The following is a 17,795-nucleotide window of genomic DNA, read 5'->3' as shown; positions in this document are numbered from 1 at the left end:
AACATAAGAGATTGTTGCTGATTAATATCAACATTGTCTCGTTTGTTTGAATCGTTGGAGGGGAAAACAGCTTCCTGCTTTTCCAATGATCCGTTCAAATGTTGGCGGATGAATCGGAATTTAAAGTTCAGTAGAAATGAAAAGATAAAAATACTTTTTTTTTTTTTTTCCGCAGTCGATTCAAACGAGTTGCCAGATTAATGAAGCAGCGTTTTATTTCGTTATCCTGTTTTAAGCTTGTTTTGAAAATCCACTTCCGTTAGAAATTGAACTCCGGACGATTAAAAACAATGACGTTAAATGAAAATGTTCGCTGTGTTTGGCAGTGAACTGTCGTTTTATGCTGAATCCTTCAGCCCCAAAGTTCAACGTAGCTTTTAATTTTTAAAACAAGAACCGGAAGCTGCCAAATTCATGGCGGTGTCCGAATCAACGTGGCGGTTTGTGAGAGGCACAGAAGAAGAACCGTTCAGTTCTCAGCAGCTGAACACATTCAGTAACATATAAATAAATTAAATCGTTCTAGTAAAAACCGTTTTTTTTATATTTAAATATTTTGTGCATTTAAATGTTTTTATCTTCTTCGGCAGATGGTTTCTGTCCAGTTGTCTCCTTAATTAAACATCTCTTAATGCTTTTAAACGCAGCTTACCATTCTGGTTTCCGTGGCAACCGGACAGCTCGCGCTCAAGGTTTGGGCATTTACCGCTGCCGTCCACTAGAGGGCGGTGATTCCCCGCCATGTTTACAGAAGCGGCAACGCTTTTACATTTGGATCAGAACTTTTTCTACCAGAACGCCATTAATTTATACAATATTTTTAAACTGACCCTTTTCTGACGATAATATTTTAGTCGAAGCATCTCCCAGTTTCCTTTTGTATCACATTTTTTGTGCTCCATCTTGGTCAGAAAAATTAAGAAATCCTCTAAAAAAAAAAAAAAAAAAGTAAAATGACTGAATCATGAAATTAAAAATATAACTGATCCACATTTGCAGAACTTTTCAACGACATGTTCAATAAAATAGTAAATTTTGTTGCATGACTCAAAGGAAAATTTGAAAGATACGCATTTCATAAATACTTTCCATATGCAGTACTTTGTTTCTCCACCAGAGGGCAATAACACTATAAAATGTTTCAGTTCTGAGGTAAATAAGAAAGCGGCAGAACTTGTGTAGCATTTCCACAAATTAAACCTTTATTGATATAAAATCAAAGTATCGAATATTAACAGCTGACTAAATGTGTAACCTGTGCAGAGAAATATTTGCAGTGGATTCCTGGAGAAACTAGCGAGTGTGAAACGGCGTGGGAGTTTCTCCACTCTGCTGCGGTGAGAAAAACATTCAAGAGACCAGAATGTTTTCTGACGAGTCAAAAACACTTTTTAATGTTGGAAAATATTGACACACGGAGCTGAAACGTGTTAAAATATGTCTGATGCAAACTTTTATTATTGCTGCTTCTTCATGGCACAAATAATGAGAACAGTTGGTGTTGGATAAGATCTGTGCTGCCATGCAAGCCGACTACAGTACTGCTATATTAGCTTATATTACACAGAGCGACGACATGTTGGGGTTACGTACAAAAGGTTAATGTAGCAGGATGGATAATAAAAAACATCACACGTATATAAACCTAAAAGGGGCCAACTGTGAAATAATTTAAACATGTCTGACATTCATTTTTTCTGGTTTTATGTACAGTATATTGATATTTGTATAGAAGTAGTGCTTAATTTCTAGAAATACAAATGGAAACAACAGAGGGGCTGCATTCTGCGAATGCTGTGCAAATAACATTTTTTACATCTGACCCTTCCTGCCCCTCCCAGCACTCTGCGCCACAAACAAACTGAAACTCGGAGAAGTTCCTCCAGCCCCCTGCGTCTCGTTCGCCCTGCCAGCAGGAAGTCGCTCCCCTCCCCTCCCCTCGCCGCCACGCCGGCAGTGTGATGAAGCAAACCCAACAGAACACAAACAAACAGGAAGATTTCCCAAAGTTTCTCTGCAAACCATAAAATAACGTCTGAAAATGTTTTTTTTTTCCCCTCAACATGTGAAGTGTTGGTGATGAAGGGTTCATGGCGGCGTCCTGCAGGTGGCGCCGTGTGCGATGACAGCGGTTGTCCGACAGAAACCTAGATGGACTTGGAGGAATCCTGTTTGCTGATGAGGACCTCCAGGAGGCGGAGCTTGGCCTTGACCCGCTTGTACTCGCGGTACGTCTCCAGCATCGGCACCCGGTCCTCCTTCTGAACGTTCCTGCAGGACGGAGGAAAACAAGATGGCGGCGCTCAGCTCTTCCTCCGGCGGCGGGCGACAAACGGACGCGTCGCTTCACTTACCTCCCGTTATGCTGATAGAAATCTTCCTCGAACTCTCGGATCGTCTTTCTCAGTTTCTTCTTCTCTGATCTGGCCTTCCACAGCTGTTCCAGCAGCTCTGGCCTGGAGGATCATGGGAAATGGAGTCAACAGGTCAGAGGCCAACAGTTTCTAATCGACTGTTTTAGCATTTGAAAAATTTCTCATTGTAACTTTCATAAATAATTTTTTACATATTTGTTGAAAAATCTTAGCTCCTTGCTACACAGCAGCTAGCTTAGCATGTGGTTAACAGACAGCGCTAAGCCCCGCCCCCTGGCTCTGATTGGGTGGAGCAGATCGATCTCATAGTAATGGTGGAAACCATTTTACATCAGGTTTGCGGTCCTTACATGGACGAGGCGTTGGAGCTGGACAGGCGCAGGTCCAGCGCCAGCCTCCCGGACCCTTCCTCCATCTTGTTGCTCAGCCCGTCCGGTTGGCTCCTCACCGACCCGCCGCTCGGGGTCACGGCCTCCAAGGCCATGATGACCTCAGAGCTCTGCATCTCTCCGCCGCTGCTCTCGCCCTCCTCCTCCTCGTCTTCCTCTTCCTCCCTCTCCTCCTTCTCTTCCTCGCTGCCTTTCTGCTCCTCCTCTTCCTCCTCTTTGATTTCCCAGAAGTGAGCGGTTTCTCCCTCGATGATCGGCTGGAGGGTCTGGCTGCGCCTCTTGCTGGAGGGCGACACCTGCAGCGGAGGACGGGCGTTAGCGGCGGAGCGCAGACGGGCGGCGGCGGCGGGCGGAGGCGGCCTTACCGTTACCGGCGTGATGCTGACCCTCGCCAGCATCTGCTTGACCAGCCTGTAGCGGTCGTAGAGAGGCTTCACCACCAGCCGCTCCTCTCTGGTCACCTGATCACAGAAACATGGCGTCATGCAGCAGCAGCCGGCGGCGGCGGCGCGGGGCGGGGCGGCGCCGCAGCAGGACGGACTTACTGGTCGCCCATGGAGGCCTTCGTAGTGCAGCAGGTTCTTCTGAAGGACCATCTTCTCACAGGACAGCTGCTCTTTGGTCATCTTCTGCAGAAACACGAGTTAAATCAGGGCTTTTCCATTATTATGGTCCAATTCGGCCTCAAACTCTTATTTTTCCTCACTGAATTTGATCATTTCTGCATCATTTCTTTGAAACACCGCCACCCTGTGGTGTGACGTGGTACTACAACGTAATATACTTTCAGCCTCTTAACCAGTTAAATTAACCAGCCAGTTAAATTAACCAGCCTGTTAAATTAACCAGCCTGTTGACCCCCTCGTTTCACCAACATGTATAAAACACAGTGGTCACCTTGATGTCGTCCGGCCAGCCGTCCTCCTGCCGCTTCCCTTTGACGCGGCGCTGGATCAGCTCCAGTGTTTCTTCTTTGGTGGGGCGCGGGCCCCGGACCTCCCCCGCCGCGTCATGGCCGCCCTGCTCCAGCGTGGAGCCGAAGCTCTTGGGGAGGGTGTTGCTACGGGGACGGGTCTGTGGGCCGAACTCGCTCTCTGCACAGTGTTTGGCATCTGCAGGACGAGAACACATGAAGAAGAAGAAGAGGAGTTGGATCCACATCGGAACCTTGGAACTGTTTTCTGGACCGGAATCAGAAAAATTGTTTACTTTTTTCTTCTATAAAACAATCTGAAAAGTGTGGAGAGATCAGCGCTGCAGCTAACGGTTATTTGGTTACGACTAAGTGGATAAAATTATGCAGATTTATTTTATTTAACCACTTAAGTTCATTTTATTAGAAGTTAATCACTTTTTAATTCTGAATAAAACAGAAATCCTTCAGCGGATGTTTGATCAGATTATTTTTATTGCTAATTGGAGTAAAAGGTGATTAACAGACTCTTTAATGAAGCTGAATGAGTTTATGTTAAACCAGATTTACAAAGTTTTTTCATCTCAAATGCAAAACGTTTAAATGTTTTGTAGTTTTGGCTAAATTACTAATCTGAGTATGTTCTCTCAGCATCAGCCAACGATTAACGGATTAACTAAATCAGCTGAAAGTTGTTTTTGACGCTTCAGATCAAAGCAGATCATGTGTTAGGATGGCCTAGTTAAAGTCCAGCTGTTGAAAAACCATCCATAGACGGTTCTGACTCACAGTGGGGTTGAAATAAAAAGCATGCCACACTTTTCAGATTAAAACAATGTTGTTTTCCCCTCTCCTCGGTCACAGAGACGGTTTCATTTAAGGTTTTACTAAATGTTCATCCCTCCATTCGTCTCTGAAGCCGACATGCTGGTTGGGCAGCAAACACACCAGTAACACCAGTAACACCAGTAACACCAGGCCGTGACTGTGGGAAGTATTCAGAACGTCTACTTACTGGGGGGGTTGTACTTACTGAGGTGACACGGTCTAGAGGCTGAGGCGGGGCGGAGTGGGAGGGGGGGGGCGAGGTGAGGGGGTGAGGAGGGGGGGGCAGCGTGGCGTCTGTGTGAATGGAGCAAAGCCTGGTGCCTCAGCGAGCTTCTGGGGGAAAGGAGGTGCTGCTGGCGTCCTGGTGGCCCAATCAATCAATCAATCAATCGATCGGTCGTTGGGCAATGGAAGGAGGAAAGTGGAGAGCGGGTGCTCGAGTTATTGATCGATTCATCGGTTTATTGGTTTGAAACAGAGAAACGCTTTTAGCCTCTGCGCCCTCCGTGAACGGAGGAGCGGCGTGCGAGGGTCCTGGGATCAGATCAGCCCGGCGAAAGCAACAAAACGATCAATATCCAATCAGCGAGACCGGGGGTGCTCAAACCGGGGGCGCCGGGGACTTTTCTGGACCCTGGACTGCGTTTTTTTCGGTCCCCTCCCGACCGCAGTTTAATCTGCTTAGAAAGATGTTAAAAGCGTTGTCGTGGCAACAGTCCACCCGGGTGAAAGCAGGAAGTGTTTTCACCGACCTGGATCTGGTTTCATGGCCAGGAAAAGATTAAATATCGTCTTCAACCGAACCCAAAACAACAACAGGATTTAATCACTTTTCAATGCAAGTTTTCAAACTTTGGATGAAAACAATGCAAATTAACTAAACACAACATTTATTACCGTTATTGATAACATACTGTGATATTATTCTACAATAAATTTAATTTGTTTTGAAATGTTTCTCAGTCTCAGCCTGAAAGTTACAAAATAAATAATTTATAATGATTTTGGTCATTCCAGATTAAAGTTCTTCCTTTTCAGTGACTTTAACTCCAATCCACACATGGAGGAAGGAAAACGTGAAAACATTATTTCTGGGTTTGATCCGTTTCTACAGATTAAATAAAAACTTTTGTTGCCGAGTGGCCAGAAAAATAAATCATTTTTGGTGATTTTTTTTAAAAAAATGTTTTTAGTCTCTTGGCCTGTTGGGTCATTTTGAGCTGATGATTTTGGTCCCTGCGACAGAAAGTTTGTACACCCCGGGTCCAGACTGCCTGGGAGTCGGAGGTCGTTGCTTCGCCGCGCTGAGGTCATCCCAGAGGTCACGGGTTCACAAGGACGCACCGGCACACTGAAGGGTGGGAGCCACGGCAACATGCTGCTGTTAGAGGGGACGAACACACACACACACACACACACACACACACACACACACACACACACACACACACACACACACACGGCCGTTCTACCTTTAATCTGCCGACGGATCTTCGTCAGGTCGGTCATCCACTTGAGGACTTTGGGGTTAGCTGCCTTGTCTGCGTGAGACGGCTGCAGAGAAAGGTCAAGAGGTCACGTCAGAGGAGCTACAGTACGGCGGTTCTGTTCGTGTTTCTGGACCGGGCCCGGTCAGCGCAGAGGAAAGGTCACTCTGGGGATTTACAGAGACTTCAAATGTCAAACAGGAACAAACTGGAATCAGGCAGAAAGCCTCCACCAGAACCAAACCGTCTGTAGAGGGTCCAGGTTCTGGAAACATTCTACTGACTCCAGATCGGCTGAGATCCGAGCGGATTAAGCCTGACCCGTGGTTGTGAGCGCAGCCCAAGCAGAGGAGATGCTAACGCTACCTTGTAGTTCCTCTCCTTCTCGAATTGCTCCTCAAACTGTTTGATCTTCTTCTTCAGATGCTGCAGCTTCTTGGTGAGCTGATGGGTCACCGAATCTCCCCTCATGGCCTCCCTGGAGCCGAACGACGCGCGCCGCGGCCTGAAGAGACAAGTTGGAGTCAGAGCCGCCATGTTTGGCAGGTCCAACCAGGGGCGCCGGTTCCGGTCGTACCGCTGCGCCTTGCAGGGCGAGGCGGCGTCCGCGTCCTGCTGCAGGAAGCGCTGGGTGCTGTGCGCTCCGAAGTCCAGGAAGCGGCGGGCCAGGATGTGCGGGTGCGAGCGCGAAGAGGACGGCGAGTCGTCCTGGAGTCCGTCGCCGTCGTCCTCCTCGCCGTCGTCCTCCAGCGGCAGCGGCGGCAGCGGAACCAAGCGCCCGGCGAGCGGCGACAGCTGCGCCTCGCCGCTGTCCGTGTCGTCCTGCCAGGATTTGAAGGCCGGAACCGGGTCTGGAAGAGAATCCGGGTCGACATCAGAAACATTTAACATAAAACCTCTAACTCACTCCTACAGCAACCAGCGTGGCGAGCTACATCTGAAAACCGGGAGCAGCTCCTCCTCAGAGACGTGCAGGTTGACGCTAAGCCCACCTAGCGGTTAGCGCCAAGCTAACGAGGAAGAGGAGGCCGTTAAAGCGTCAGCTGCAGGCAGAGCGGGAGCCCGGGGTTATCTCAACCGTCAGAAAGGCTCTGAACATGCTTCCTGCGCGGTCGCCATGGCAACCGGTGAGAGGCGGTGACGGGGGGAGGAGGTGGGTGAACCGGTGGACATGAAGCAGCTAACTTACCTTGGCCTTCTTTCTGCAGGTGCATACATGTGAAGTCGATGGGAGGGAGGTGGAGATGGGAAAGGGGTGACGCTGTTCGGATGGGCAGAAGAAGAAGAAGAGGAGGAGGAGGAAGAGAGATGGAGCCGTGAGATCATCACACAGCGACATTCATTCAACAAACTGAAGGAAAACTTTTGTCAGGTTCAAAATGTCGGGTTCACCTTTCTAACGAGAAAATGGTCCAAAAGCTCAACGTAGAAATGAATTATTGAAAATAACTTTTGTTCCTTGAAGACGAAGCAAAGCAGCAGAAATCAGCTGTTTTCTACCAAACGAGGCTCCCAGAGCTCAGACCTAGTCATTCAGAGTTACAGAAGGAGGCGTCCCTCAGGGCTCTGCACTCATTTTATCTGGACTTTCATGAACAAAGTGGCCACAGAGCAACAGAACTGATGCTCCATTCATTTTAAAACTACGATGTCAGGAGTTTCTGAACAATCAAACTGGATTAAAATCTGTCTTAGCATAATAATCTGGGACGTTTCTGGGAACCTACCCTCCCACTGGTTATCTGGGAACAGCTGGAGGTGGGGGCTGTGGGGGGCGGAGCTTGGTTGGCACGGCGACAGGCGGTTCCTGTTGGCCTCGCTGGTGTTGGCGTTCTGATCGCAGCCAAACGAATCAGAGTCCTGGGAGAGGAGAGACGGACCAATCAGAACCGAGGACACAGGCGAACCGAACGGAATAAATCAATAAACATACGGAAACATTTAACTGCCGAAGCTTGTAAATTAACATGGATGTAATATGTAATACATTGTAAAAATGAGGCTGAAAATAATGGATTTTAGTCAGAAATGAACAAAACCTTAAATTATGTTACAATTTCTGTATTTTATGAAAATTATCACTTTTTAGTGGCATAACTTTTTATTCAAACATGATAAAAATGTAACTGAAATAAAGAAGCTGCCTCAACACACAGTAAAAAAAATGTTATATGTTACAACCCCGGCAAAGCCCCGACGTTACCTAGCAACCCCAGCAAAGCCCCGACGTTACCTAGCAACCCCGGCAAAGCCCCGACGTTACCTAGCAACCCCAGCAAAGCCCCGACGTTACCTAGCAAGCCAAGCAAAACCCCGACCGTTACCTAGCAACCCCGGCAAAGCCCCGACGTTACCTAGCAAGCCAAGCAAAACCCCGACCGTTACCTAGCAACCCCGGCAAAGCCCCGACGTTACCTAGCAACCCCAGCAAAGCCCCGACGTTACCTAGCAACCCCAGCAAAGTCCCGACGTTACCTAGCAAGCCAAGCAAAACCCCGACCGTTACCTAGCAACCCCGGCAAAGTCCCGACGTTACCTAGCAAGCCAAGCAAAACCCCGACCGTTACCTAGCAACCCCGGCAAAGTCCCGACGTTACCTAGCAAGCCAAGCAAAACCCCGACCGTTACCTAGCAACCCCAGCAAAGCACCGACCCTTACCTAGCAATCCCAGCAAAGCCCCGACGTTACCTAGCAACCCCAGGAAAACCCTGACCGTTACCTAGCAACCCCAGGAAAACCCTGACCGTTACCTAGCAACCCCAGGAAAACCCCAACGTTACCTAGCAACCCCAGCAAAGCCCTAGTTCTCGTTCCATTGGAAGATTTTTTCCACTTCTAACAAATTGAGATTTAAAAATACTTTATTTATCCCAAATAGAAATTAAACCACATCACAAGAAAAAATCTGCCACTGGAACTAAGACTTGAAATAAAAACTACTTAAGGAACTGCATGCACTCGTAGTTCTGCCTACTAAACATTCGCACTGAGGAAATTACTTGGTAGAATCTGCTGGAGACGCCTGTCCTAAACGACAGCAGAGGCGTTGCTGTTTTTATGATTCCTTTGGTTTTATGCAGTTTCAACGTCTGTCTGACTAAAATGATGAAGTTCGTTATCTCCCAGCCGTGGAAGTGAAACGTTCCCAGAAAGGTGAACATCTTCCTGCTACTCACGCAGCTGATGGTGACCGTCTGCTCCATGGCGTCCAGCGGCTGGTTGTCCTGCCTGGCGGGGCGACACCAACAAATATTCAAAACAAAACTCAAAATGACGACTCCAGCTGTGATTTCTGTTCCTCCATGTGACGACGGGTCACATGCTGGCTTACAGACGGACTGGACCAGCTGAGGAAGAGTCACTGCACTGAGACGACGCAGATTAAACACAAACAGGTGGAAAATGCTCCAGAAATGTAGTTCAGAGAGAAATTAATTCAGGAATAAACAAATATTTAAAAATACATCTTTACGTATTTTACTTTTATTTTAATTTATTAGTAAAATTGATCATAAACATCTGGTGAGTTTGACTAAAATGCAGATGTTTAATAAACTTTTCAGAAAGAAAGAGCCATATTCTGTTCCAATTAGTCCTCTCAGAATAATCAATAAATCAATTAATCACATGATGAATTAAAGCATAACAACTTATATTTTTGTGGTTAATTGTTTTTCTCTCATCAGTCTGGCTCTTTGGTCTCAACTAAACCTTTTGTTGAAGGACAACTTTGTTTACAGATTCTTCATAATTCATTTTATTTGTTGCTTCTGTTGTTTTGTTTGTTTATTTTGGAAATTTAAATGTTTTCCAATTTCAGTTCCTCCTATGGATTTAAAGTCTGTTGATCTTTGAGAATGTGTTAATTATAGCGGTAATAATTACCGCTATGCCCTTCTTATAATATATAATAGTGTCAAAACAACAATACTGTTTATTGCAATAACTTACAGATCAGCAGAAACGTGACTCCTGATCAGGTAAAGCAGTTTGTTAAATATAATTAAAAACAGAAATGCTGAGGCGTTCGGTGCTTTAACAGCAGCAGCAGGAAGGAGAACCACGATCTGGTCACCTGGCAGTGTTGAAGTTCTTCCCAGCGTCTATGGCAGCTTCTGGATCCAGATCCATTCCTGAGCTCTCCTCCACGCCGCCGGCTCCCACTGAATTCTGGGAGAAAAAAACCCCGACAAACAGCGACGGTTTAATCACGAAGCTTTCCAGAAGCAGAGGAGACGAGAAGTGAAGAACAGAAAGCAAACTCTGCTGGGAGTCCACCATCGCTGGGTGAATCCCAATTCAGACGTTTCACTTCCTCCCAACCGGAGCAGGACGAACCGAAACAAACCGAAACACTGATCATCTAGAAACAAACCGAAACAAACCGAAACCCTGATCATCTAGAAACGAACCGAAACAAACCGAAACACTGATCATCTAGAAACAAACCGAAATAAACCGAAACACTGATCATCTAGAAACAAACCGAAACAAACCGAAACACTGATCATCTAGAAACAAACCGAAACAAACCGAAACACTGATCATCTAGAAACAAACCGAAACAAACCGAAACACTGATCATCTAGAAACAAACCGAAATAAACCGAAACCCTGATCCTCTAGAAACAAACCGAAACCCTGATCCTCTAGAAACAAACCGAAATAAACCGAAACACTGATCATCTAGAAACAAACCGAAACAAACCGAAACCTGATCCTCTAGAAACAAACCGAAACAAACCGAAACCCTGATCCTCTAGAAACAAACCGAAACCCTGATCCTCTAGAAACAAACCGAAATAAACCGAAACCCTGATCCTCTAGAAACAAACCGAAACACTGATCCTCTAGAAACAAACCGAAATAAACCGAAACCCTGATCCTCTAGAAACAAACCGAAACACTGATCATCTAGAAACAAACCGAAACACTGATCCTCTAGAAACAAACCGAAACACTGATCCTCTAGAAACAAACCGAAACACTGATCATCTAGAAACAAACCGAAACACTGATCATCTAGAAACAAACGAACACTGATCCTCTAGAAACAAACCGAAACACTGATCATCTAGAAACAAACCGAAACACTGATCATCTAGAAACAAACCGAAACACTGATCCTCTAGAAACAAACCGAAACACTGATCATCTAGAAACAAACCGAAACACTGATCCTCTAGAAACAAACCGAAACACTGATCCTCTAGAAACAAACCGAAACACTGATCATCTAGAAACAAACCGAAACACTGATCCTCTAGAAACAAACCGAAACACTGATCCTCTAGAAACAAACCGAAACACTGATCATCTAGAAACAAACCGAAATAAACCGAAACACTGATCATCTAGAAACAAACCGAAATAAACCGAAACCCTGATCCTCTAGAAACAAACCGAAACCCTGATCCTCTAGAAACAAACCGAAACACTGATCCTCTAGAAACAAACCGAAATAAACCGAAACACTGATCCTCTAGAAACAAACCGAAACAAACCGAAACACTGATCATCTAGAAACAAACCGAAACACTGATCATCTAGAAACAAACCGAAACACTGATCCTCTAGAAACAAACCGAAATAAACCGAAACACTGATCATCTAGAAACAAACCGAAATAAACCGAAACCCTGATCCTCTAGAAACAAACCGAAACAAACCGAAACACTGATCATCTAGAAACAAACCGAAACACTGATCATCTAGAAATAAACCGAAACACTGATCCTCTAGAAACAAACCGAAACAAACAGAAACACTGATCATCTAGAAACAAACAGAAACACTGATCCTCTAGAAACAAACCGAAACACTGATCCTCTAGAAATAAACCGAAACACTGATCCTCTAGAAACAAACCGAAACACTGATCATCTAGAAACAAACCGAAACACTGATCCTCTAGAAACAAACCGAAACACTGATCCTCTAGAAACAAACCGAAACAAACAGAAACACTGATCATCTAGAAACAAACAGAAACACTGATCCTCTAGAAACAAACCGAAACACTGATCCTCTAGAAACAAACCGAAACACTGATCCTCTAGAAACAAACCGAAACACTGATCCTCTAGAAACAAACCGAAACTCTGATCCTCTAGAAACAAACCGAAACACTGATCATCTAGAAACAAACCGAAATAAACCGAAACACTGATCATCTAGAAACAAACCGAAATAAACCGAAACACTGATCGTCTAGAAACAAACCGAAATAAACCGAAACCCTGATCCTCTAGAAACAAACCGAAACACTGATCCTCTAGAAACAAACCGAAACACTGATCATCTAGAAACAAACCGAAACACTGATCATCTAGAAACAAACCGAAACACTGATCCTCTAGAAACAAACCGAAACACTGATCCTCTAGAAACAAACCGAAACACTGATCCTCTAGAAACAAACCGAAACCCTGATCATCTAGAAACATTTTCTAGAAAAACACAAAGATGTCAGTTATGATTTAAACTTCAGCTGCTTTTTAAAACCTGTAAGCCAGTAATCATCTGTTCTGCTGGCGCCGGCAAAGAAAAAGTGGGGGTCGAAGGTCATCGGTGGGTCGCGAGGCGCCAACCCTAACCCCAAACCAAGAAATTACTAATATTTTCAAAAGTGGCTTTTATTTCAATAATCCCCTCTTTGAGCTGCAAGATGACAAAATGTTTAAAGTGTTTAATTCTGAGTATAAAGTAGCAACATTAGCAGAATTAATACGCAATTTTACCAGGAAAATGTCTTCAAATTAAATGAAAACAGTCGTTTTAATAAGAAATGCTGTCAAGATCTCTTTGTTTTTGGTAGAAATGCTGTAAATGTGGCAGAATTAACCATGCGGCTGTTTTCCATCTGCTGTCTCTTCACAATTCATCCTGCTGAAAACTATAAACAGTCATTAAAACTGATGTGAGCAGCTCAGCCTGAGATTCTTTCTTCTAAATAAAAGCTTCATGTGGTAATAATTTGTTGCTGACGTGTTAAAAGATGAAATATTTTCTTATCTCTGGAAGATAAAGTGTAACTTCACGAGATGCTCAACATTCCTCACTTTCATTTTTTGCTAGTTTTCATGTTGGACTTCTCGTAAAATAACTACTTTCTTCTCCTGAAGTTGCAACTGTAACCTTGTAGCATCAGTAAGAAATAAAAATGGGTAGATGGGGATTTAAAGGGCCGGCAGCGCAGAAAAGCCGGTCAGAGAAACGCTGAGCTTGAAATGTGCGGGAGGACGGGACGTCCAGGCAGCGGAGACACTTTGTCCTCTCTCTAAATTTATCTACAAACTATCTGAACTGTGGAGTCAAGGATGAACCGGCGCAGTCTGGATGTTTGGCTGGAATAACGCTGCGCGCGTGTGTGTGTGTGTGTGTGTGTGTGTGTGTGTGTGTGTGTGTGTGTGTGTGTGTGTGTGTGTGTGTGTGTGTGTGTGTGTGTGTGTGTGTGTGTGTGTGCGTGTGTGTGTTTTCCTGTAATTTCAGTTTGAGTCCAGGGGAGATTTTCTGTTTTTGGTGTCAAACTGAAAACGATGCTGACCTCTGCGTCGCTCTCGCTCGGCTGCTGCTCCGTCTGTTCGAGCGGGGTCTCCCTCCCTGCGTCGCAGGGACTGTCCTCGGGGTCAGTTTGCTGCTCTTCCTCTTCCTCCTCGTCGTCATGGCAACCCTGCTCTTCAGGCTCGGAGGGACTCATCCTGGGAATAACAAATAAATAAATAGCTAGTTATGAGGCAAATAAAACTTTAATCGTCGTCTGCTTGGCCAAACAGCATGATGCTGCCATCACCGTGCTTCATAGCCGATGGTGTTCACAGTCCAGCGTTTCTTTTTTTAAAACATTTTATACCAACTTCTGCCTCATCTGATCCTAAAGCTTTTCTCCAGACGACGCCTGGCGAGTCTCTTTCTGTTCATCTGCATCTTTTGATGATTTTTCTAATATTGTATATGTATCTGCAGCATGTGGCCTTTTTTAAACACAATAATCAACATGATAATCAGTTACTGAAGCCTCGTACCTCTTGCTGATGTTGGTTTTCAGCTCAAAGAAGTGCTGCTCCACTGCAGCCCTGATGGTTCTCTGAATTATCCTGAAAAACACAAAAATCACATTTATTAACTAGTTTAGTTTTTCAGTACCTCGTTCACTGTATGAATGTTGGGTTATATTTGACAGCTGGAAGCAGAGTTGTAGTTTTATTTGAAGTTTCTCTCGTCTTCTCTGACAAGACGTTGTAGACGGGCCCTGCAGGTCCAGAGGCTTCATGTGAGCTTACTTTAACTACGCCAAACTGAGCCCGACGGGAGGAAACTGCAGCGGCAGCAGAGCGATCCAGGCTAACGGCTAAATCAGCCTGAAACTGCTGGGGTTCACGGGGGAAAACGCCAAACCTCACCAAGTATTTCAGTCTAGTTTCTACCGCAAATAGTTCATTACACATGAAATAAGACAAAGCTAATTCACAAATAACGGTTTAGTGAGACGCGGGCGCCTGGTTTTAGTCAATAATCCCTCAATATTGTTCGACTGGCAGATTATTTCACTTGTTTCACGTTCAACTGGCACTGCGCCGTTACCTAGCAACCCGTTACCTAGCAACCCCCGCCAAGCACAGCCCGCTACCTAGCAACCCGTTACCTAGCAACCCCCGCCAAGCACAGCCCGCTACCTAGCAACCCGTTACCTAGCAACCCCCGCCAAGCACAGCCCGCTACCTAGCAACCCGTTACCTAGCAACCCCCGCCAAGCACAGCCCGCTACCTAGCAACCCGTTACCTAGCAACCCCCGCCAAGCACAGCCCGCTACCTAGCAACCCGTTACCTAGCAACCCCCGCCAAGCACAGCCCGCTACCTAGCAACCCGTTACCTAGCAACCCCCGCCAAGCACAGCCCGCTACCTAGCAACCCGTTACCTAGCAACCCCCGCCAAGCACAGCCCGTTACCTAGCAACCCGTTACCTAGCAACCCCCGCCAAGCACAGCCCGTTACCTAGCAACCCCCGCCAAGCACAGCCCGTTACCTAGCAACCCGGTTCCGTTTCCACCGGCAGATTATTTCACTTTTTAACAAATTCAAAAATACTTCATCGATTCCAAAAGGAAAATTAAATAAAAATATACTTTTTCCATGTTGCAACTGAGACAATCTGCCAGTGGAACTAGTAATTATTAATCAATATTAATACTATTGACGAGTTAATTAAAACAAGTAGTTCCCATTTCTGGATGAAAAGTTACTCGTAACCCTGCAAAAAAAAAAAAATCTTACCGAGGTGTTTTTGTCTCGTTTCTACTGCAAATGTTTTAGTACAGCTGAAAAAAGACACCAGTTCCACTGGCAGATTAATTTACTTATAATGTAGGAAAATGTCTTGTTAAAAGTGAGAAAATCTGCTACTGGAGCCAGTAAAGATCAACTAAAACAAACTAATGTCTGGCTGAAAAGTTACTTGTAAGTTAGTTTTGTTGTATTTCAGGTTTATTAAGATATTTGCACTAGAAACTAGACAAAAATGCGCTGCAAGGTTTTGTGTTTTTGCAGTGCAGTATCCAGGCACGGTGGTTGCAGCATCATGCTGAGGGGACAAATATCCAACCAGAAGCTTGTTGATGGCTCCACTTCTCTGCAACACTTAACCCAATATTATTGGACACAGAAAGCTCTTCTAATAACTCCGTCATTATTATTATTAATGTGCGTTTAATTTCTCCAAGTTAAAATAACATCCCATAATTTGAGCTTTTTCCGCCTCATGTTTTCCATGCAGTGAAGAATCTGCCTGACTGTCATGTGATTTCACCTCCCTGAGGCTCCAAGCTGTGCAAAACGCTGTAGTTTAGCTCTGGGAAGGAAACGGCAGCCTTCGTCTCTGCAGACACTTCCATTCATCGCTCAGAGGACATTCACCAACATCTTAACCTCGTCAGAGCTGTGAGGTGAAACCGGCCGGTTGCAGAGAAACGTGTGAGTGTGGCGAGCGAGCGGACTTACTCAGCAGAGTCAGCAGGCAGGATGGACATGGGGGAGAGGCGGGAGCTGCAGAGGAGGAGGAAGGGACAGAGCGGTTAGAACCTGCAACAACCCGGGACCGAACAGAAACCACCGCTGAGAAATCTGACGAGAATCGGGTCGGAAACGGATCCGACTGGGACCGGAGTGAAGGCAACAGGAACGAGACGGCGCCGCCGCCGCTCTGGGTTATTTAGACTGGAGTTCTGCTGGATCTGATACAGGAGCGAGAGAGAGAGAGAGGGTGTGTGTGTGTGTGTGTGTGTGTGTGTGTGTGTGTGTGTGTGTGTGTGTGTGTGTGAGAAGCTGTAAGACAATCACACACTTCCAGGGCAGCAGGCGGATCAATAATTTGAATTATTAAAAAGTGGAGAACGATAATAACTTTTATGTTTCTTCTTCTTCTCTTCATTTTTCATCTAAATCTCAAAAATGTTGCGAAAGTAAAAGCAGATTTACTTCAACATATTTTATCTGGTAAAAAGTTCCGAGTCTGATCACATTATCAATCATTTCATATTTAAAAATTACATCATCAGACGGACAAAAATATAAAGTGAAAAGTTTGGTATTTTAAGGACAAATAATCCATAAAAGTAACAATAAATAACAATGTGGTGAAAGAAAATCTTAATAAAAACTTGTGCGTCTGTCTGGTGGATTTCTGGTTTGTTTTTACTCAAGAGTAGAAATACTTCATAGTAAAGTTACTCAGGTAAAAGTAAAAAGTACAGCATAGTAAAAGTTACTGATGAAAATGTAACTGAGTAAACCAGTAAGTTACCACCCAGCTCTGTCTGTCAGGACTTTGACTAGACCGAGCGTCCATCACCGCGCTAACCCGTCCTTCAGACAGAACCGCAGCCGTTCCTGCGGCGGGCCGATAACATCTGACAGAGACGCGCCCTGAGGGACTCCGCCTCCAGCAGTAGATCTGTGAAAGGCCCTTCAGGATGTTGCATAATCGTTCAGTAGCTCAGATAGGATCTAATCTTGCACCATCGTCTCCCTGGGAGCCTGAATAAGGCGGCTGTTCCTGCCGCTTCCATCAAACGCCACGCCGCCGCGTTCTTACGCAACACGGACTCCATGTTCTCGGACACCAGAGACCTTTCTGCAGGACGCTGAAGGGCAGATAAGATCACGCAGCTGTACAGATTAAAGTGGAATCACGAAGAGACGACCTTTTGCAGAACTTAAATCACCAACACAAAGAGGTCAGGATTGGTCCTGGACTCTGGGAGACATTAACGCTGCCAGCAGGACGTCTGACTCACTCTGCGCTGTTCGTCCTCAGATACGGATTTTACTGTTTGTTTCTAGAACTGTCTCATACTTCACTTGTGCACAGCGTTTTCGGAAACACAGATAAAAACCCGGTTCATTGTAAAACCCAACTTCACCACAAACTGCTATAAAGTTTTTCCCAGCAGGAGATTCACTTTGATCTGAATGTTATGTTCCTGCAGGAGAAGGAAAGCTGCACGTTTCACGACTCGCTGCAGCAGAAACCTGGAGGTGGTGAAGAACGAAGCGGCTCATCAGCCGCCACATGGACCTGCTGGACATCCGGCACATCAGATGAACCCAGAACTATTCACCACCAGCTGCAGGAACCTGGTTTACTCCGACTTCACTGGGTTTCTTTACAAGTTCAGCAACAACCATCCACAGACTCCTTCCTGTTATGGTCTCCGAGGTTCCCATCTCCATGGACCTTACCACAGGGGCCGCGTTTCATTGGCTAATGCCCATTTGACGTCACAGCGCAGCTACCACGTGCGT

At 45.5% G+C, this 17,795-nt stretch overlaps 1 protein-coding gene across 6 annotated transcripts in view; it reads right to left on the bottom strand.

Moving 5' to 3' along the window:
* Positions 1–1,430: 1,430 nt before the first annotated feature.
* The window catches only part of fam13b (family with sequence similarity 13 member B), a 56,943-nt gene continuing 40,578 nt past the window's right edge, over positions 1,431–17,795 (bottom strand). For 2 of the 6 annotated variants that reach the window (XM_081611926.1, XM_081611927.1), the window contains exons 8-23: positions 15,993–16,037; positions 14,018–14,089; positions 13,540–13,693; positions 10,069–10,163; positions 9,170–9,221; positions 7,720–7,852; positions 7,182–7,253; positions 6,359–6,843; positions 5,978–6,059; positions 4,711–4,866; positions 3,662–3,876; positions 3,310–3,393; positions 3,130–3,225; positions 2,726–3,060; positions 2,355–2,456; positions 1,431–2,271 (exon numbers count right to left, since the gene is read on the bottom strand). In XM_081611926.1, coding sequence (XP_081468052.1) covers positions 2,148–2,271; positions 2,355–2,456; positions 2,726–3,060; positions 3,130–3,225; positions 3,310–3,393; positions 3,662–3,876; positions 4,711–4,866; positions 5,978–6,059; positions 6,359–6,843; positions 7,182–7,253; positions 7,720–7,852; positions 9,170–9,221; positions 10,069–10,163; positions 13,540–13,693; positions 14,018–14,089; positions 15,993–16,037 — 2,302 coding nt within the window. In that variant the 3' untranslated portion in view covers positions 1,431–2,147. The remainder of the gene's footprint in view (positions 2,272–2,354; positions 2,457–2,725; positions 3,061–3,129; positions 3,226–3,309; positions 3,394–3,661; positions 3,877–4,710; positions 4,867–5,977; positions 6,060–6,358; positions 6,844–7,181; positions 7,254–7,719; positions 7,853–9,169; positions 9,222–10,068; positions 10,164–13,539; positions 13,694–14,017; positions 14,090–15,992; positions 16,038–17,795) is intronic. The other 4 variants (XM_008421013.3, XM_008421016.3, XM_008421017.3 and 1 more) reach the window with 4 other exon arrangements.

The sequence above is a fragment of the Poecilia reticulata genome, chromosome 10 (genome assembly GCF_904066995.2).
Source record: "Poecilia reticulata chromosome 10, P_reticulata-male-v2, whole genome shotgun sequence".
NCBI classification, from domain to species: domain Eukaryota; kingdom Metazoa; phylum Chordata; class Actinopteri; order Cyprinodontiformes; family Poeciliidae; genus Poecilia; species Poecilia reticulata.
The sequence above is the reverse complement of the archived record's forward strand: the minus strand, read 5'-3'. Positions and strand labels throughout refer to the sequence as shown.